This window comes from Microtus ochrogaster, chromosome 19, assembly GCF_000317375.1.
Source record: "Microtus ochrogaster isolate Prairie Vole_2 chromosome 19, MicOch1.0, whole genome shotgun sequence".
Taxonomy (NCBI): Eukaryota; Metazoa; Chordata; class Mammalia; order Rodentia; family Cricetidae; genus Microtus; species Microtus ochrogaster.
This window is the reverse complement of record NC_022021.1, coordinates 31,175,244-31,194,347: the sequence shown is the minus strand read 5'-3', so window position 1 is coordinate 31,194,347 and position 19,104 is coordinate 31,175,244. Positions and strand designations below refer to the sequence as shown.

The 19,104-nt window shown below is 41.2% G+C and overlaps 1 protein-coding gene across 1 annotated transcript in view; it reads right to left on the bottom strand.

Moving 5' to 3' along the window:
• Positions 1–19,104, bottom strand: part of Adamts12 (ADAM metallopeptidase with thrombospondin type 1 motif 12) — a 238,375-nt gene that overhangs the window by 21,334 nt on the left and 197,937 nt on the right. The window contains exons 19-20 of the mRNA XM_005356634.3: positions 9,310–10,413; positions 1,469–1,621 (exon numbers count right to left, since the gene is read on the bottom strand). Of these exons, the coding sequence (XP_005356691.1) occupies positions 1,469–1,621; positions 9,310–10,413 (1,257 nt within the window). The remainder of the gene's footprint in view (positions 1–1,468; positions 1,622–9,309; positions 10,414–19,104) is intronic.

Sequence of the window (19,104 nt, the reverse complement as noted above, 5' to 3'; positions counted from 1 at the left end):
CTCAGGAAATTCGGGATCAACTTACCCCTGGACCCAGCAATACCACTCTTGGGAATATACCCAAGAGAGGCCTTATCATACAACAAAAATATATGCTCTACGATGTTCATAGCAGCATTGTTTGTAATAGCCAGAACCTGGAAACAACCTAGGTGGCAGAAATTTTAAGGAGTGGGAGGTCTCCTGGTTGCTGGCAGCTGCCCTTGAAAGGGATGTCACTTGTCTTTTCTGTATTGTGCCTACCCAACACCAGGGGGCGGCATTGCTTCACCACATGCTTCCTACCATGGCTGCCATAGCTCTTCAATTCCTTAGACCCCAGGCTGTGGTGCTGTCCTTCTGTGCCTACAATTTAGGCTATAGCTCACGATGACTTTTAACACATGATTCTATTCTCTTGGCTCCGCATGTGCTGAGATTACAGATATGTACTATCATGTCTAATCTTGGGATATACTTTTTAATGTCCAGATTTGTAAATGGAGATTTCCCTTTGTTTCCCCACCACCCAGACCCAAGTAATCACACAGAAACTATATCAATTACAACACTGCTTAGTCAATGGTTCAGATGTATTCCTAGCTAATTCTTACATCTTAAATTGGCCTATCTCTATTAATCTGTGTAATGCCATGAGGCTGTGGCTTACTGGTAAGGTTCTGGCATCTTTTCTCCTTCGGCAGCTACATGGCATCTGCCTGACTCTGCCTTCTTTCTCCTTGTGAATATTTCATTTTCCCACCTCCCTATATTCTGCTCAGCCATAGGCCAAAATGGATTCTTTATTAACCAATGGTAATAAAATATATTCACAGCATACAGAGGGGAATCCCATATCACAGATTATTATTTAAACCATCGTCATCATCATGGGTAGTAGTAGTATTTGCCATGTGTATGTATGTGCATGTGTGAAGGCTTGAAGGCATCAGCTCCCCAGGAGCTGGAGCTACAGATGTGGGTACCAGGAGTTAGACTCAATTCCTCTGTATGAACGGAAATCACTCTGAACTGCTGAACCACATCTCTCGCCTCTCTCTAGATTATTTTTGATGCTTTCTTTTCATTTGAGCCAAATAAAACTGTTTTGCGAAGAGCCATCGAGCCATGAATTAATTATATATGTGGCAAGGGGTAATTTTTCCTTGTACAATTATAATTTTCATACAATTGCAAAATTAAAATAATAGAGAAATATGGTGCTGCATGTTGGAGAAAGCAACTAATTTTGAAAACTTAATGCTTTGTCCCAGCTTATCTCATGACAGTAGGACACACAGGTAAAAATCTGTGGGTTAATACAAGTCTGACTTCAAGGCACTGTATAACTTAGAGTAAGCTGATGTCTGGTAGCATCTGTGCTTCTTAAAAGAGGCAGAAGGGAGCAGACCTTGACCAAGGAAACACCTTTAGCAAGTGTTTATGCAAGACTCAGCCCTTCCCCTGGAAACACAGCCTCATAGGTTACCTTGCTCCAGTTGCCCACTCGCCAGCCAGCACAGGGGCGGAGGTGGCACTTCTTAGCAGGGTCTGGCCTCTGAATGGCTGCGCAGTCAGCCTTCATCCCGGTGCTACACTCCACGCTCCTCCAGTAGGCCCCCAGCCCGCAGGTGGTGGAGCACTGCAGCAGGAAGGAAGCAAGAAGGTAAATGGAAAAACTTTGTTCATGTGTACTCATCACCCGGAACCCTGGAGTCAAAGGTTTCCTGTCCCCAGAAGCTAAGGTTGTCCTGGATGTGGGTTACACACACAATCTGAATGTCTGGCTGAGTGGTTTAAAATGCATAGCTTTAATGTACAGATGCAGTTGGGGTTCACCCAGCTGTATATAAAGGAACAGCCCCATGCAAATCAGAATGTGCTTTTGCTTGATCAGGTGACTGACACAAACACCTGGGCGGTAAACATATTGCTATATTTCATACCACTCCAGTCCAGCATGGATGTCAGAGCATCTCATCTGTAATGTGGCAGTGACTTTTATCCACTTTCTTTCAGAGGTGTCAATTAGTATTATTATGGGATAGACAAAGACACCGAAGCTTAATGCTGCCTTGCCCCTGGAGGATGATGGGGCATTCTTCCTCCACACTTTATGTGGTACATTCTGGTGATGCCTCTCAAACTCCAGCATCTCTAGGTAGCATCCAGGAACCCTGATAAAGGCAGATTCTCATCAGTCAGTATCCGTGCTAGCACTGCGACGCTGCACTTTTACCAAGTTCCCAGAAGATGCTGATGCTGTTGCGTCTCAGACCACAGCTGGAGCTGGAGAGAAGTGACAAAATGCTGCCTGTCACTTCTTGCTCCGCCGGCAGGGAACAAGGAGTCGCCTTTTCCATAGGTAGAGCGCCTTTGTCTCAAGCTGTTCCCAGTCAATGATAGTTATTCAGTATCACAAGTTTAGCTCGTGTTCACCTTGAAGATTACACAGTTTCCCCTCGTTGGCCCTTTTCTCTCCTTGCATCCTCTTTCCTGTTTACCCTAGGGAAGGGGTTGTTTCTGAATCCATAAAACACAGCTCTGAGCATATTTATAAGAGAGTTTCTTTTGATGAATTATATAAATCAAGAACAACCTTATGTTTCCTTGGTTACACATTTGCCCTCCATATAATTCTGTGCTTCATCTGGTGCACATTTTGGTATTATATAGTGCACACACACACACATATTCACATTTAAATCTTAGATGAAATGTAGAATCACAGAAAGGGAAAAGTAGAACACACCAAATGTCATAATCTTATTTCAGTTTATTTATAGAGGAAGTCTCTCCTCATCCTTAAAATTCTTGAGGGCTTGATCTCTATCTTTCCTGTTTCTCTTTGAACATCACTGCACATCTCTACAGTAGAGACAAGGGCATCTGATGTGTAATTACCATCTCATGGATGAAGTCCAGTAACGTTCTCCGCCATTCACACTCACACTCTCTTAGTTTCTCTCACCAAGAGATGGAATGGCTTTTTTTCAGCCATTAAATAAAGGCCGCTCTTGTGACTTCTTTTGGCTAATATGGAGGGTCATGACATGCTAGTTACTGTGTTTTGCTTCTCGCTCCTGCTGCAGACTCTGCTTTTGCCGTGAACATGTGCCTGGGCTGCACATCAGAGGAAAGAGAGCTAGACAACACAGGTGAAGCTACCCCAGGCCGGCTTTCAACTGACCTCCGGCAGGAACCCGAGAGGACAAGCTGAAGTGGAAGGATCCTCCTGGCGAGGGTAAAACTATGTGGTGAACAATCACAGTTCTGCTGTTTGCCAACTGTGGGAGTCTTTGCCAATTCGGCGAGCCCAGAAAACAACAGTAGGATCCCCCTCATGTTGGGTTGCTCTGAGGAATGGAAATTACTCATACATACCACCTTGCAAAGGTCACACAGACAGTAAGTACGCTGTGTTATTAACTTAATAATGTGACATAGAAGGAAAAATAAAAGTTAGGCAAGCCTAGGAAAGTTGTTAATGAGATCACATTGCCAGGCTAGTAATGATCTCATTAAATCTCCAGAGATGGCCATAGTTCCTTGGGCCATATTTATGCTACAAATTATATATATTATTTCTCGAGCTTGGAGTTTGTTCCTCCTCGCCAGAATTGGCTTAATTCTCTTTGACAGTTTCTATTTGGGCCTCCTGCTACAGTCCAAAAGTAAAGCAGACGAGAGGAAATCCACAGTCTGTAGAAAAAGCAAAGCAAAAACCACATTCTGTCGACTAGAGGTTTCCCAATATTGAATTACTTTCAAATAGGAAGTAGGAGATGAGGGGAAGCAAGAGGGCTTTGAGGAAGTGAGGGGTAACTTCATTCTGCCCTGTGGCCCCAGCAGCAGCTGAGCGATCAGGTCTAGGAACAAAGGCGGGGTGCTAGAACTGGGAGCAGACACTGAGGGTCAGGTCAGCAGTGTCTGGAAGAAAAAAGCTCTGAAAAGCTGTGGAAAATTACTCTGTCACTTTCATTCTCTTGACTCCATGAGCCTACATTAAACCACCTGGCCCAAGGGATCTGACTGCAAAAGGAAGCAGATCAATGAGATGAGGGATTCTGACAAAATAAGAGCCACAGCAATGCACAGTACACAATGCTTAATGTTTCTGTTACATGAGTGCGGATGGGAAAATGCCCCTGCTCCTTGCTATGTGCCTGGTAGCCTTCTTTGATCTCAGATCAACCTTAGGAGTCAGATCTGATGATCTCCTCCTCAGAGTGACAGGATGCACCTACTCTGGGTTCGAGGCCAGCAACTGCATTTTCAAACTGCATGCCTTTTTATAGGGTCAACTTCATTTTTTGCATCAATTATTAATTCTGAAACCTGAATTAGTAAAAGAGATGTGTTAAGTACAGTAAAGGCCTTGGGCAATCATTTAATGCAAGAGAGAGGCTGAGGGTACATCCTAAGAGAGACTTCAGATCAGATCTTAAGAAACATTAGAAATGGTTTCTGGTTTAGGAACCAGAAAACTTTAGGGAGAGGAAGGCTTAAAATGACCCCAAAAAACAGGAAGGATGTGAGGGCAGAGGGGGAGGGGAGGAGGGCGGAGGGGGAGGGGGAGGGGAACCCAGGCAGAGGAACAGCATGGATGAGACCCTGGACAGGGACAGGCAGAGAACAAAGGAGATTGGGCACTTGAGAGTTTTGAGACCCAAATGGATGCTGAAAAGCAGTAAGACGAGAAAGTCAGCTTATGTAAGGTTGCAGTGCCAATTGGATGTTTGATTAGATTTTCTTTGTTTTCCATTTCCCTCCCTTTTATTATTGGCAGAGTACATTTTCTCTGATTTGTATGCATTGAAAAGACAGGTATTTGTAAGAAGGACACTGTAGTGGTTAGAACAGCCCTCTTAAGTCTCTTGCAGTGGTGTGAGGAAAAGTTTGGAGAAGGAAAAGAACAGAGGCCCCCAGACCAGTGGTGAGGCAGAGGCAGGTGTTCTGGGCAAAGCTATGCCCTGAGGGTCATGCATCCCTAACTACTGAGCTTCTTTGGGCTGGGGATCCTTCCTTATTAAGGGCTTCCCTGATCACTGTAGGCATTTTTGTAATTGCTGGTTCTCAGATATTAAATATGATCATTACTTAATAAAAAACAAAACCAGGCCCATTAACTTCCAAATCCCTTCTATCCAAAGACTAGAAACTTCGAGGCCTTCAATTAGCAGGAAAGAAAAAGGGGATGACAGAAATGATGAGTTTATCCGACTTCAAACAGTATTCGAGCTTGTTTTCATGGGGGAGAGGAAGATTAGTTTCAGTGGTGATTCTCTGGTTTCTGAGATAATGTAATCGAGAGACAACCAAAAGAAACAGTATCAGAAGTGGGCTCAGGGACCACTGGAGGCTCAAAACCCAAGGCTTCCATCCTGAAGTCAGACTTTCTCTGGCAAACAAATACATGAAACATTTTATCTGAAAAATACATAAAAGACGTAGTCCCTAAGCCCTGCCATGTAAGGGACCCCTGCCAAGTAGAGAACTCTAATTCTCCTTTATATTCTTGTTGCTACCAAGATTCAGTTCCTCTTCTGTAGCCAAACTGCTTCCAATCAGCAGCTCTGGCGACGGTAACACTGTCATCAATCTGTTGGTGAACTCTGCTAAATTCAATATGACAATTATTTTTGTCAAAGTCTAATAACATTTGAGTCTAAATGAATCATGCCTTGATTTACTATAATCAAAATGTCTTAACCTGTAGGATCAAAGGTCATTATAGTTTGTGTCTACTCCATTATGATTTAGTTTTCTTAGATATAGTCATTTCTTATTGAATTAATTTTTTTTTTTTTTTGGATTTTCGAGACAGGGTTTCTCTGTGGCTTTGGAGCCTGTCCTGGAACTAGCTCTATAGACCAGGCTGGTCTAGAACTCACAGAGATCCGCCTGCCTCTGCCTCCCAAGTGCTGGGATTAAAGGCGTGCGCCACCATGCCCGGCTCTTATTGAATTAATTAACGTTCGTCAGCTGAATAGCATCTATTGACTTCTAATACCAACACGACAAATCACTGCAACACACATTTCAATTTAGCAATTACACAGCTGCCTTCCGATTTGAGGATGGATAAAAACATAAGAAGATTGGTCATCCTGAAACAAGTACTTGACTGTAGTATTTTTTTTCTTAGTCACATGATATCCCAGGATGACCCAGAACTTGCTATGAAGCCCAAGAGGGCTTTGAATTCACAATCTTCCTGCCTCTGCCTCATGAGTGCTAGAATCAGAGGCACCTTTGTTTGTTTGTGTTTGTTTCTCAAGACAGAGTTTCTCTGTGTAGTCCCGCCTGTCTCAGAATGTGCTCTGTAGGCCAGGCTGGCCTCAGACTTAGAAACCTGCCTGTCTCTGTCTGCCAAGTGCTGGGACTAAAGGCATGAGCCACCACCGCCTGGCCACAGGCATCTTTTAAATAAAACTTTCTTATTATTTCTGGATGAGGAGGGCTGTCCATCTTTACTAATAATCCTAGTGTAGGGCTCTCCTCAGTTACTGGGTTAGCCTTCTAAGGGGTCATCCCTCATAATGCAACTTCCATGTAAGTACTAAGCCTGTCCTCCCGGATGTCATCCATGACCTGCCAATGACCAAGTAGACCCACTCCTAATTATAAACAGTGCCACAAGCCTTCAAGTAAGTCTTACATAACAGATTATTCCTTACCAGACTCAGGTCTTTAAAATATGACTGTTCTCTAGGGTGTTACTCCTGGGCCACAGGTCTTTACAGTGTACAGGTAGTTTTGGGGTAACCTCACACATTTTCAAGGCTCTAACTATCATCTCATCGATCATGGTTGCCAATTCTCTCTCTAGCTATTACCTTCTTCAAGAACCCCAAACCCATACACACAAAAGCACCCTAGTTATACTTGGACATCTCAGAGGCACCCCTAATTAAATTCCATCAGCTCAAGCCACACCCACAGAATTGCTTTGGCACAGGAAGATGGCAGCCTCTGTCTTTGTTTCTTGGGGTATGGCATGATTTTAGAAAGAAAGGCACATTTTGAGAATGCTATTTTGAAAGAGATGATTCTAAGAAACCCTGAGAATGTCAAACTTACTTGAAAATTTCCACTCTGGATCAATGGTAGTGATATTGTGGGGGCCGTTTGCGGTTTTGTTGTTGTTGCTGTTGTTTGTTTTTTACTCCAAAAGTAACCAAAAGGTGCCCTCTATGTTATCACAAAATTCTTGTGGAATATATTATTTTATCATCTGTCAACTTAAGGTTATCACATAACCGACCTTGCTTGCATATGTAATACGAGCAAAGGCACAACAAAGGGCATAGAGGCTGCGAATGTTTTCTCATTCGCAACGGAGGGATTTTCGGTTCTCAACCATCCACCCGAGTTCAAATCCCTGTTCCTCAACTTGGTGGGTATGATTTTAGTTACTTCACCTCCCTCAGCCTCACCTCTAGTCTGTCATTAATCTTCTTGGGCTGCAGGAAGTATTGTAGTAGATAACTCACGCTAATTAGCTTAAAATTATACTTCTAACACACCTTCGCCCTTTGTTTTCACGGTCAGCTCTGGTGCTTACAGTCCTCTAGAACTTATCAGACAGGACTGTAAACAAGTAAAACACTTGGCTTAGGAGACGCATCTTTCTCCCTTCAATAAGTTAGATTACTACGAGTACAAATACCTTTTTATCTCTGAAGCTTGGCTTTTGTGAATAGAGATAAGCGGTTGAGTCATGAAGGGAAAATGTGATAACTCACTTTAGAAACAGACACACATCCACGGGAAAACACAGTTCAAATGCCAAGAATTACATATTTGGTACAGAAACTTCGGGAGTTTTGAGTTTACCCATATGCTGCTGGTAAAATCAGCACCGGGACCCACGGAGGCTCGTAAATTTACACAAAAGGACGCTATGCCCTTAGTTTGTGAGTTGGTGCTAGAATTCGGCATAGAGACAGGAGGTTAAGAGTGAAAAAGACAGTTCACCATCACATTGAAAAGTGAGGCCTTTAGCTATTAGTATCTTATGTTTCCTATTAGTAAATCAGCATACATTGAATAGACAGGATCCACTATCTAGGACAGCCAAAGGGAAAATAATAAGAGACCGTACGTGAGAATGTTCTAGAAATTAGCATGCCTTGTAAATTGCTGTTACTGTATTTTTGTTCTTATAGTAACAGCTATTATGTACTAGATATTCATAATGAACTGCTCTAGCTTGGCTCCCTCTAGAAAAGAAAATAACACATAAATTGTAAAAAAAAAACCCGAATTATTTGAACTTGTGTTTACATTATCTTATAAGTTCACATACTAAACTTTTTATTGAATTTCAACAATTAAAATAGGTAAAATAGATAAAAAATTACTTTGGTGCCTCAGAAGGATGTTACTAGTTGTAGAAATAAAACAAACAAACAAACAAATATTTAGTCAAATATCTAAAGCATGAAAATAGGTTCCAAAATTTACTACAATGTTTATTTATTCTTAGATATAGTGAATGTTTTAAAGAGGCCACTCAAAGAAAGATAATCAGATAATGAAGTGGGTGCCTAGCTCTGTCAATAGTCAGGTAATGTTTGTGATATGTAATTATATATTAATAAAGCAGTTTAAGTGTACCACAGGTAGAAAAGGGGCCTTTTGGTAGATATTTCCTCTCAAGCTTGTTTTGACCACACAAATAAAAGATATTAAATATTCATCTAAAATCAAAGGATATTGATCCCTTGATACTAGAATAGGATACTTGTACTTGGATATAAAAAATTGTTGACATAGTAAGCTCTATAATTTTTGTAGAGAGTTTGTCTCAGATTTCCACTCCAATTATGATTACGTCATAAGTTCAAACAAAGTCTGAGCATTAGCTGCCTGGTGGAATTTGAGGACAGGTCCTTACAGCTGTCCCTCATCAGAGACCTCTGGAGCGCACAGCTGGAAGGGACACCAGAAATCTCTATCCTAGGCTTATCGGTCTGCAACTTGAGCACCAGGTACAGGAAGAGACTGGCTTCTCCACGCTCACACCCATCCTCCCTCCTCCTCCTCCTCCTCCTCTATTCTTTGCACTCTTTCTTTTCCTTTCTCTTTTCTTTCATCAGATCTTATGTAACTAAGCTGGCTTTCAAATCTGCCCTGCCGCCCAGGTTGCCATTCAATTCACAATCCGCCCGTCTCAGCCTCTCAAGAGCTGGGACTATAAAGCATGCCTCTATGCCCAATTAGGCAACATTTTTATGTAAGTTCTTTTCAGAATGTGTGCAATATACCATTTCTAGATATTTTCCATATAGAATCAGGCCTGGAAAAGGAAACCGGATCTCTTACTTTACTCCAGTTTCCGACAATCCAGTATGCAGGGCTGTGGTCCTTCATCAGCTGCTTGTAGTTGGAAGCATTTAGCAGAAATCCCTCAGCAATCAGACTAGATGCATCTTCCTCAGTCAGGACAGGCCCAGAGCCTTGGGCTGGATTTGTATCATTTGGCAATGCCAAGTGGTCATGGTTTTCTAATTTTTCTGAGGGTGTTGGCTCGTGGCCTCCTCCAAGAGGGAGTGAAATGTTTCTTGGTTTTTCAGTGATTACCCCATCAGCTCTAGGTGTCTCATTTTTAAGGGACCAGTCAGGTAGCAAGCCTTCCGTCATTGTACTGAAGGGAGGCCATGAGGTCTCTTCACCGACATAAGATGTCGGTGGAGTTTCAAGTGGTACTTCTGCCTTCCTCTCCATGGGTGACTCATGTTCAGGTGCTCTGACCTTGTTCCATTTCACAGAGTGGTTTTCATCCTTGTTCATAGACTGGTCACTGTCTTCCCCGGAGCCGCTGTGTATCTCCACTTCTGCATCTGGGGTCAAGGTATCATAAAATGGAGTTACTTGCCAAGTCACAGCATGGCTAGATGATAAACCAGAATCACTCGTGGTTGTCCCAAGGTCTCCCTCTGAAGTAGGACCTATAGCTGAACTAGAAACATTTTCGTCATCTGGCTGGATACTCATAGACCAGGATGTGAGGGGAGTCTGGGAAGGACTTCCAGAGGAAGTAGGGAAGTACGAGTCATCTTTAGTCTCGGTTGAACTCTTCTGCCATGCTGTCTCATCTGGTTCTTCAGGTGCTACAGTGGGGCTGTGGCTGCTGATTGCTGTGGTGCTTCTGCTGACAGACTCAGGCACCGTGGATGTGGACAGTGGCGTGGGCCTGGGCGTAGGTGCCGGGATGGGCCTGAAGGGGTCGTCCTCTGATATTGGCTGGCCTTTCCCACCGGGACCTACATCTTTCTTGAGTTTCAGAACTCTGCGGCTGGATGGGCACTGCTGCAGGCCACACAGAGCTCGGCTGTTGGGTTTCCGTGTCTTGTCACAAGGTTCGTTATTGTTCTTGGCACACATGACGCTGCGCGTCCGCACTCCACCACCACAGGAAACAGAGCACTGGAGAAGAGAGACAGGCGTTAGTTTAGTGGGGAAAGATGCCTGTCTTCTATGGTAATGCCCAGTGGTGATGAATTGTGCAACTAATGTTCTATCTCTATTTGGCTTCTTTGCTTTTAGGTTTACAACTACTTCTGGAGATCAGCCATCCCATGACCAGCCTGAACAAAAACCATGACACAGGCAAACTGAGGGTTCTTTGGGTTTTAAAGCCCGGGCACTACAACCTACAAAGAGTGCAATGAGCTACATCATTCACAGGGTTTCTTTAAGAGCAGGGGAGATTATTACTTCTTTCTCAGGGCTACGATGCTATTAAATAAGAACAAAATGTTGTCAGATTTGCAGGATTGTACTAAACGAGTTATATCAAAGCTTTTATATTTAGAAAATAATAATTAGAATTCATATAGTGTCTCCCAGGTGTCACAATCATTTATCTATGGCAGATAGAGTTACATGAAAAGATAGATAATCACCATTCTCAAAAACACTTATGTTCTAAGTTTTTTTCTGAACTTGAAAAATGAGAAGTTAATCAAAGGTACAAAAATCTCCTTTCTTAAAGAATTAGGTCCTTCCATCAGTGTGACATTAATTCGCACACTGAGAATGTGGCATATCTCCCACCCCAGTTTCGTTTTACATTTTTGAAGGTTTGCTGAAGCACAAGTATCTTTATTGCCTTTGTGAGGATTTGGACAGGGTGCTCCATCCTCAGAGTTTAGTGTAAAACCTGTTTCATCCAGCTCTATAGCTGCTAAGCATACATAGTTTTTATGTAACATAGGAAAATGATGTACTTTGAAAGGTCCATACTTTTACCAAACTGCTTCATTTTTACTTTTCCTAACGACGTATTTTTTTTTTCAACCAACAAGTTCCTGTTGCTAGTACAGGAACATGGGCTACTCAAGTCCCTTTGCTGTCCATTTTACATTGATTGATATTCTCTATCTTGTGTCCTTGAAGTTAAAGCAGATTTCTTCAGGGTATGCCTGCACAATACTCCGTGGATTTCACAGAGCCTCATAGCCATTATTCTGTGTGATATTTGCAGCATCTCTGCAAGATTTACAAGGCAGGGGTGATTCTTTCTCCCTCTGCAGGAGAGGAGCCAAAGGCTCCAGTGCTCACTTAGAAGGCTGCAGGTCAGCCTCTGTAAAAGTCACGTGTATTAGCATGCTTTCTCTTTTTGCACCAAAGCCCAGGGCAACACAGACATAGACTTTGCTTAGTGGCCTGCCCACTTTTAATGTTAGAAGAATAACTGAAAGGCTGGGTGTTTCTTTTTCATACTTATATGCCTGGAGAATTCTTAAGATATTTGATCACTGTATGCACTTGTTAAGTGTTTATTAGGTGGTGGAAAAACAGGAATGGGGAAATTGTTACCTATAAGCTTATGCATTCTTTGTTTTCTTTCCAACAATCATTAGAATATATAACAATATAAGGGGATTCTTTTGTGTTGTCCCTAAGCTTATGGGTTATCTTGGTTTGTAAGACGAGTTCTAATGTGTGTGGGGGTTTGAAAATGCAAAATACACTTCATTTTTTTTTAACTGAAAAAAAAAACCCGTTGAAGTGTGTGTGTGCTCTGTTTTCACCATATTGAATTATGGGAAAAAGAAATAACTGCAAAAAATTGTTACCTATAAGCTTAAGCATATTTTTTAAGCTTAAGTTCCTTGCTTCCTTAAGTACTATCGGGGTAAAAAAATCTCTTACTCTATTTTGTTTCAATCAAACACAAGCACATGCATTTTTGGTCTACTCCATCTTAAAATATCAAAATCAATATGTAAAAAAAATAGAAGAGTGGTGAACATTTTTTATTGCTTTTATTGAGCTATATATTTTCTCTACTCCACTCCACTCCACTCCCTTCCTTCCAAATCCCCTTCTATGTTCTCCCAAGGTCCCCATGCTCCCAATTTACTCAGGAAATCTTGTCTTTTTCTACTTCCCATGTAGATTAGATCCATGTATGTCACTCTTAGTGTCTTCTTTGTTGTTTAGGTTCTCTGGGATTGTGAATTGTTGGCTGGCTTCTCTTTGCTTTATGACTAATAGGCACTTATGACTGAGTACATATTTGTCTTTCTGAGTCTGGATTACCTCACTCAATATGATGTTTTCTAGATCCATCCATTTGCCTGCAAATCTCAAGATGTCATTTTTTCCCCACGGTGTAGTACTCCATTGTGTACCACACTTTCTTTATCCATTTGTCGATCAAGGGGTATTTAGGTTGTTTCCAGGTTCTGGATATGACAAACAATGCTGCTATGAACAGAGTTGAGCACATGCCCTTGTGGTACGATTGAGCATCCTTTAAGTATGTACTGGGACTTGAGGAAGGCTGTTTCCTAATTTTCTGAGAAATCACCACAATGACATCCAAAGGGGTTGTACCTGTTTGCATTCCCACTAGCAATGGAAAAGTGTTCCCTTTATCCCAAATCCTTTCCAGCATAGGCTGTTATCAGTGTTTTTGATTTTGGCCATTCTGACAGGTATACATGGAATCTCAGAGTTGTTTTGATTTTCATTTCTCTGATGGCTAAGGATGTTGAGCATTTCCTTAAGTGTCTTTCAGACATTTTTAGATCCATCTGTCGCGAGTTCTCTGTTTAGGTCTGTACCCCGTTTTTTATTGAATTATTTGGTTTTTTTGTTGACCAATTTCTTGAGTTCTTTGTATATTTAGGAGATCAGCCCTCTGTCTGATGTGGGGGTTGGTGAAGATTTTTCCCATCCTGTAGGCTGTCATTTTGTCTTTTGACTGTGTTATTTGCTCTACAGAAGCTTCCCAGTTTCAGGAAGTCCCATTTAGAAACTGTTTCTCTCAGTGTCTATGCCACTGGGTTATATTTAGGAAGTGATCTCCTGTGCCAATGCGTTCAAGTGTACTTCCCTCTTTCTCTTCTATGAGGTTCAGTGTGGTCGGTTTTATGTTGAGGTCTTCAATCCATTTGGATTTAAGTTTTGTGCATGGTGATAGATATAGATCTATTTTCATTTTTCTACATGTTGATATCCAGTTATGCCCACACCATTTGTTAAATATGCTTTCTTTTTTCCATTTGATTTTTTTTTTTTTGCTTCTTTGTCAAAAAGCAGGTGTTTGAAGATTTGTGGATTAATATCTGGGTCTTCGATTTGGTTGGTCCTCCTGTCTGTTTTTATGCCAATACCAGGTTGTTTTCAGTACTGTAGCTTTGTAGTAGAGTTTGAAGTCAGGAATTGTGATACCTCCAGAAGTTCCTTTATTGTACAGGACTGTTTTGGCTATCCTGGGATTTTTGCTTTTCCATATGAAGTTGAGTGCCGTTCTTTCGAGGTCTGTGAAGAATTTTGCTGGGATAAAGTTTTGTCTAAATTGTTGATTTCAGCTCTCAATTTGATTATTTCCTGCCATCTAGTTCTCCTTGATGAGTTTGCTTCTTTTTGTTCTAAAGTTTTCAAATGTTCTGTTAATTCACTAGTGTGGGATTTTTCCAGCTTCTTTATGTAGGCATTTAGGGCTATGAACTTTCCTCTTAACACTGTTTTCATTGTGTCCCATAAATTTAGGTATGTTGTATGGTTGTTTTCATTGAATTTTAGGAAGTCTTTAATTTCTTTCTTTATTTCTCCTTGACCTATTGGTGACTCAGGTTAGCATTGATTAATTTCCATGTGTTTGTGGGCTTTCTGTAATTAGTATTGCTGTTGACTTCTAGTTTTAAACCAGGTGATCTGATAAGATACATGGGGCTATTCCAATTTTTTTTTTTGTATCTGTTGAGGTTTGCTTTGCTACCTAGTATGTGGTCAATTTTTGAGAAGGTTCCATGAGGTGCTGAGAAAAAGGTATATTCTTTTATGTTTGGATGGAATATTCTATAGATGTCTGTTAAGTCCATTTGACTAATAACATCTGTTAGTTCCCTTATTTCTATATTAAATTTCTGTCTGACTGACCTGTCCAGTGGTGAGAGTGGAATGCTGAAGTCTCCCACTATTAGTGTGTGGGATTTTATATGTGATTTAAAGCTTTAACAGCTGAAACCTTACATAGGAGGGTGCCCTTGTATCCAGGGCATAGATGTTCAGTATTGAAATTTTCTCTTGTTGGATTTTTCCTGTGACACATGTGAAATGTCCTTATTGGTCTCTTTTGATTGATTTTAGTTTGAAGGCTGTTTTGTTAGATATTAAAATAGCTATGTCCGCTTGTTTCTTAGGTCCATTTGATTGGATTTTTCCCCCAACCCTTCACCCTGAGGTGATGTCTGTCTTTGAGGTTGAGGTGTGTTTCTTGTATGTAGCAGAAGAATATTATATTTTCTTATCCAATCTGTTAGCCTGTGTCTTTTTATAGGTGAGTTGAGTCCATTTATATTAAGAGATATTAAAGACCAGTGATTGCTAGTTCCTGTTATTTTAGTTTTTGCTGTTGGTGATGTTATTGTGTATGTTTTCCCCTTCTTTGGGATTTGCTTCTGTGAGATCATCTATTATCCATGTTGTTGTGGATATAGCTAAATTCCATGGGTTGGAGTTTTCCTTTTAGTACTTTGTGTATGGCTGAATTTGGGACTAGGTATTGGTTGAATCTGGTTCTGTCATGAAATATCTTGTGTTGTTCATCTATGGTGATTGTAAATTAGGCTGGGTATAGTAGTCTGGGCTGGCATCTGTGGTCTCTTAATGTCTGTATAATGCTTTACCAGGACTTCTGGCTATTATTGTTTCCATTGAGAAATCAAGTGTAATTCTGAGAGATCTTCCTTTATATGTTACTTGGCATTTTCCTTTGTAGTTCTTAATACTCTTTCTAAATTCTTTATGTTTAGCATTTTGATTATTATGTGGCAAGTGGACTTTTTTTTGTCCAGTCTATTTGGTTTTCTGTAAGATTCTTGTGTCTTCATATGTATATTTTTCTTTAGGTTGGAAAAGTTTTCTTCTATGATTTTGTTGAATATATTTTCTGTGCTTTTAAGTTGGACTTCTTTTCATTCTTCTATTTTTTATTATTCTTGGGTTTGGTCTTTTCATGGTGTCCCATATTTCCTGGATATTTTGTGTTAAGCTTTTTTTTTTTTGGATTTAACATTTTCTTTGACCAATGAGTCTGTTTACTCTATTATATCTTCAATGCTTGAGCTTCTCTCTTCCATCTCTTTTATTCTGGTGTTTTTGCCTGCATTTGTGGTTCCCATATTTTCTGTTTCCAGAATTCCCTTGGTTTGTCTTTTCTTTATTGTCTCTATTTCAGTTTTCAAGCCTTGAATCATTTCTTTCACCTGTTTGATTGCCTTTTTCTTGGTTTTCTTTAAGGGATTTGTTGATTTATACTAATTTTTTGTTTGTCTTTTCCTCCATTTCTTTGAGAGAACTTTTCATTTCCTCCTTAAGGGTCTCCAACATTCCCCTAAAGTTATTTTTTAGTTCACTTACTTCTGCTTCATCTGTATTGAGGTGTTCAAGTCTTTCTGTTTTAGAGCCACTAGTGGGTGTTGTGTTGCTCTTTGTGGTATTGAGTGTGTTCTTACCTTGTCTACCCATCTATTCCTCTGATTGATGTAGTTGTGGCCATTTCTCTGGTAATCACTCTTCCAGGTGCCAGTGGATCCAAGGTTCAGACGATTGTTCCTCATGTTGGAGTCAGGGCCATGGTTCCAGTCACTCTGGAGGTCCCTTGGTGCTCCTGGAGGTCACTCTGTACTCCCAGAAGTTGTTTGGGCCTGTTCCTATGGAGGATGCTTGCTCAGGCCAGCTTCTGTAAAGGTCGCTGGCTCAGGCCTGGTCCTGCCAAGGCAGTTTGCTCAGGTCTGCTCCCATGGAAGTGGCTGGCCCGGACCTACTTCAGAGGAGATTGCTGGCTTGGGCCTGGTCCTGTGGCGGCTGCTGAATCAGGCCTGCTGTGTTGGAGGTTGCTGGCTTGGGACTGTTCCCATGACTGTCTCCGTCCCACAGAGGTCACTGGCCTGGGTCTGGTCTCACAGAGGTCACTGGCTTGGGCCTGCTCTGCTGGAGGTTTGTGGTAAACATTTTAAAGGCTAGAATTTTGATTCCAGATTTTTGATTGTGCTTGAAAAGCTAGATGATCATCACTCATTGGTTTCATTCCCAGTGAGCTCAAAAATCCAGTCATGGAAACCCAGGCTTGTGATGAACACATGTGTTCTCTGGCATCCCCACATGTACCTTCCTTACCCAGGAGATACCTACTCTTCCAAGTGCCCTGCAGTGGCCCTTCCTCAGCCGGCCTTAGCACAGGGCATGTTGTAGCCAACAGGATGCTAGCTACAAAAGCACACTGAGTCCAAACAGGGAGTTGTCTTTTCTCTCAGCCACCAGAACAAACAGTGCCTCTTTGTATTCAGCCTGGAGCTCCTTCTAACTGTGTTTATCTCCTCAGGAGATGTCAAGCCCTTCAGATGAGATAAATGCAACTGCGTGGCACATACTTAAACTGCATCTCAATTGGTACTTTCAGAATTCTCACAACAAATCTCAGCTATGATTATCATATGCCCCGACCTTATAATTTTGAACCCTGTACCAGGCAAGTAGCTTGCTGTTCATTCTATTTGTGTCCTCTCTGGGAGTTATCCTGCCCTTCCGAGTTACCACTCCTGGATTAAAGCCTTGAGAAAGCCTGTGAGAAAGAGGTCTGCTGCTAAGCTGACCAACTCCACCCACCCGAGGTACACAGGGGCCAGGGGAGCTCAGTGGTGGCACAGAGGTCCGGCACCGAGAGAGTCCCATTCAAAGACACAGCAGGAACTCATCAGAGGCTGTGTGCCAAAGGGGCTTGGTGAGAAACAGCTAATATTTTGTACATAAAACATTTCTCCATGTCTTATGAAGTTATAAGTGAATGAGTGGGCTGCATACCGAAATTATGTTTGAACATAAACTAAAACATTACATGTAATGATTTAACATGTGTTCTTTCTTCTCTCTACAAGTAGACACATCCGAGTCTAATTCGCTTCTATCTCAGAATGTGATCTAATTTAGAGACAGTTTTTTTAAAAAAAATTGAAATAAACTTAAAATGAGGTTTTTAAAGTGGGTGCTAACCCTGCATAATCAGTGTTCTTATACAAGGGGAAATTTTCAACAGAGGAACATCTTGTAGGAAGACTACCTTGAGAAGGTGAAGGTAGGATGTTCTGGTTCATTTACAAGTCAAGGGAGCTCAAAGATTTCTAGGAAACTTACATTTTTCCTTTTGATTTTACAATTATTTGTTGAGACAAAGTCATTTCATTCTGAGAGACTCAGATCTCATAATCATTATGTATATTGTGAATTCCAGCAAAGTGGGAAAGATGACTCTCAAATTGTTTCCAAACAGAATATGTTTCTTATGAATTCGAGGAACTGCCATATTGCTTCATTTCACAGACTCCTGAATTTGTGGCACTACTCAAAGTGGAATCAGCTGTAGCTGCCTGCATTCACAGACTGCCTCATCACTTGGCAGCAGGGTGACTTGAACATGCTGGTAAGCATCTCTATGCTGCAGTTTCTTCACCTGAAAAATGAGGCTGTTTTGTTACTAACATATACATATGGTTGACTTCCAATATTCTTTTGAGTTTTTGAAAGTAACACATTTATTTGTTTTTAAATCTCAAGCACTTGTGTGGAGTTTTGAAACACTGGAAGGGGTTATGTAAGCATGTTTATAATGCTTCATGAATTAAGGTGGACCTGAGCTAAGGGATGGGGTAGTTTAAGATGACCATAGGTCAGTTCCTTTGGGGGCTCTGGATACCTCTGATGGACAAAGGTTGGAAAACTAGTGTCACCCAGAAAGCCAGCTTTGTCTTGTCAGACAGTGGCACATCCTTTAGTGGCACACACTATTTTTTAGGCAATATAGTATTTACATGATTTATTTTATTCAATCCTTACAATAATAGAAATGAGGAAAAGAGTTAATATTATGTCAAGATCACACAATTAGAGATTGCTAGGGTAGGAAAAAAAACTAGAAAATCACCATCCTATGAAGTCTTTCTAACAGGAGAATAAATATACTGGGTTACAGTTATTGAAACTGAGGCCTATGAAGTGAAAGAATTACCTAAGATCATACTGTGACTTTATGCAGGACAGAGTCTGAGTGGTTCTTTGGGGGTCTTTTCTGCTTCCTTTCTTGTTTGAGATTCATAAAGACAGGTACATTTATTAATTATATGATGTTTCAAAGGGTTTCCTATCTATCCATCCATCTACCCATCCACTCATTCATACACTCATCTTTCCATGCATGCATGCATGCATGCATGCATCCATCCATCCATCCATCTTTTCATCCATCCATCCATCCATCCATCCATCCATCCATCCATCCATCCATCCATCTACCTAACCACCTATCCATCCACCCATTCATACACCCTTCTGTCCATCCATCCATCCATCCATCCATCCATCCATCCATCCATCCATCTACCTAACTACCTATCCATCCACCCATTCATACACCCATCTGCCCATCCATCCATCCATCCATCCATCCATCCATCCATCCATCCATCCATCCATCCATGCATCCATCCATCCATCCATCTATATAAAATGATGCCACAACTTTCCACAGAGTCTATGAATGAACCATTCTCTGTATCTTGGATCCAAGACTAAAATCCTGTCAAAAGATGAGTGTGGTGAAGTACA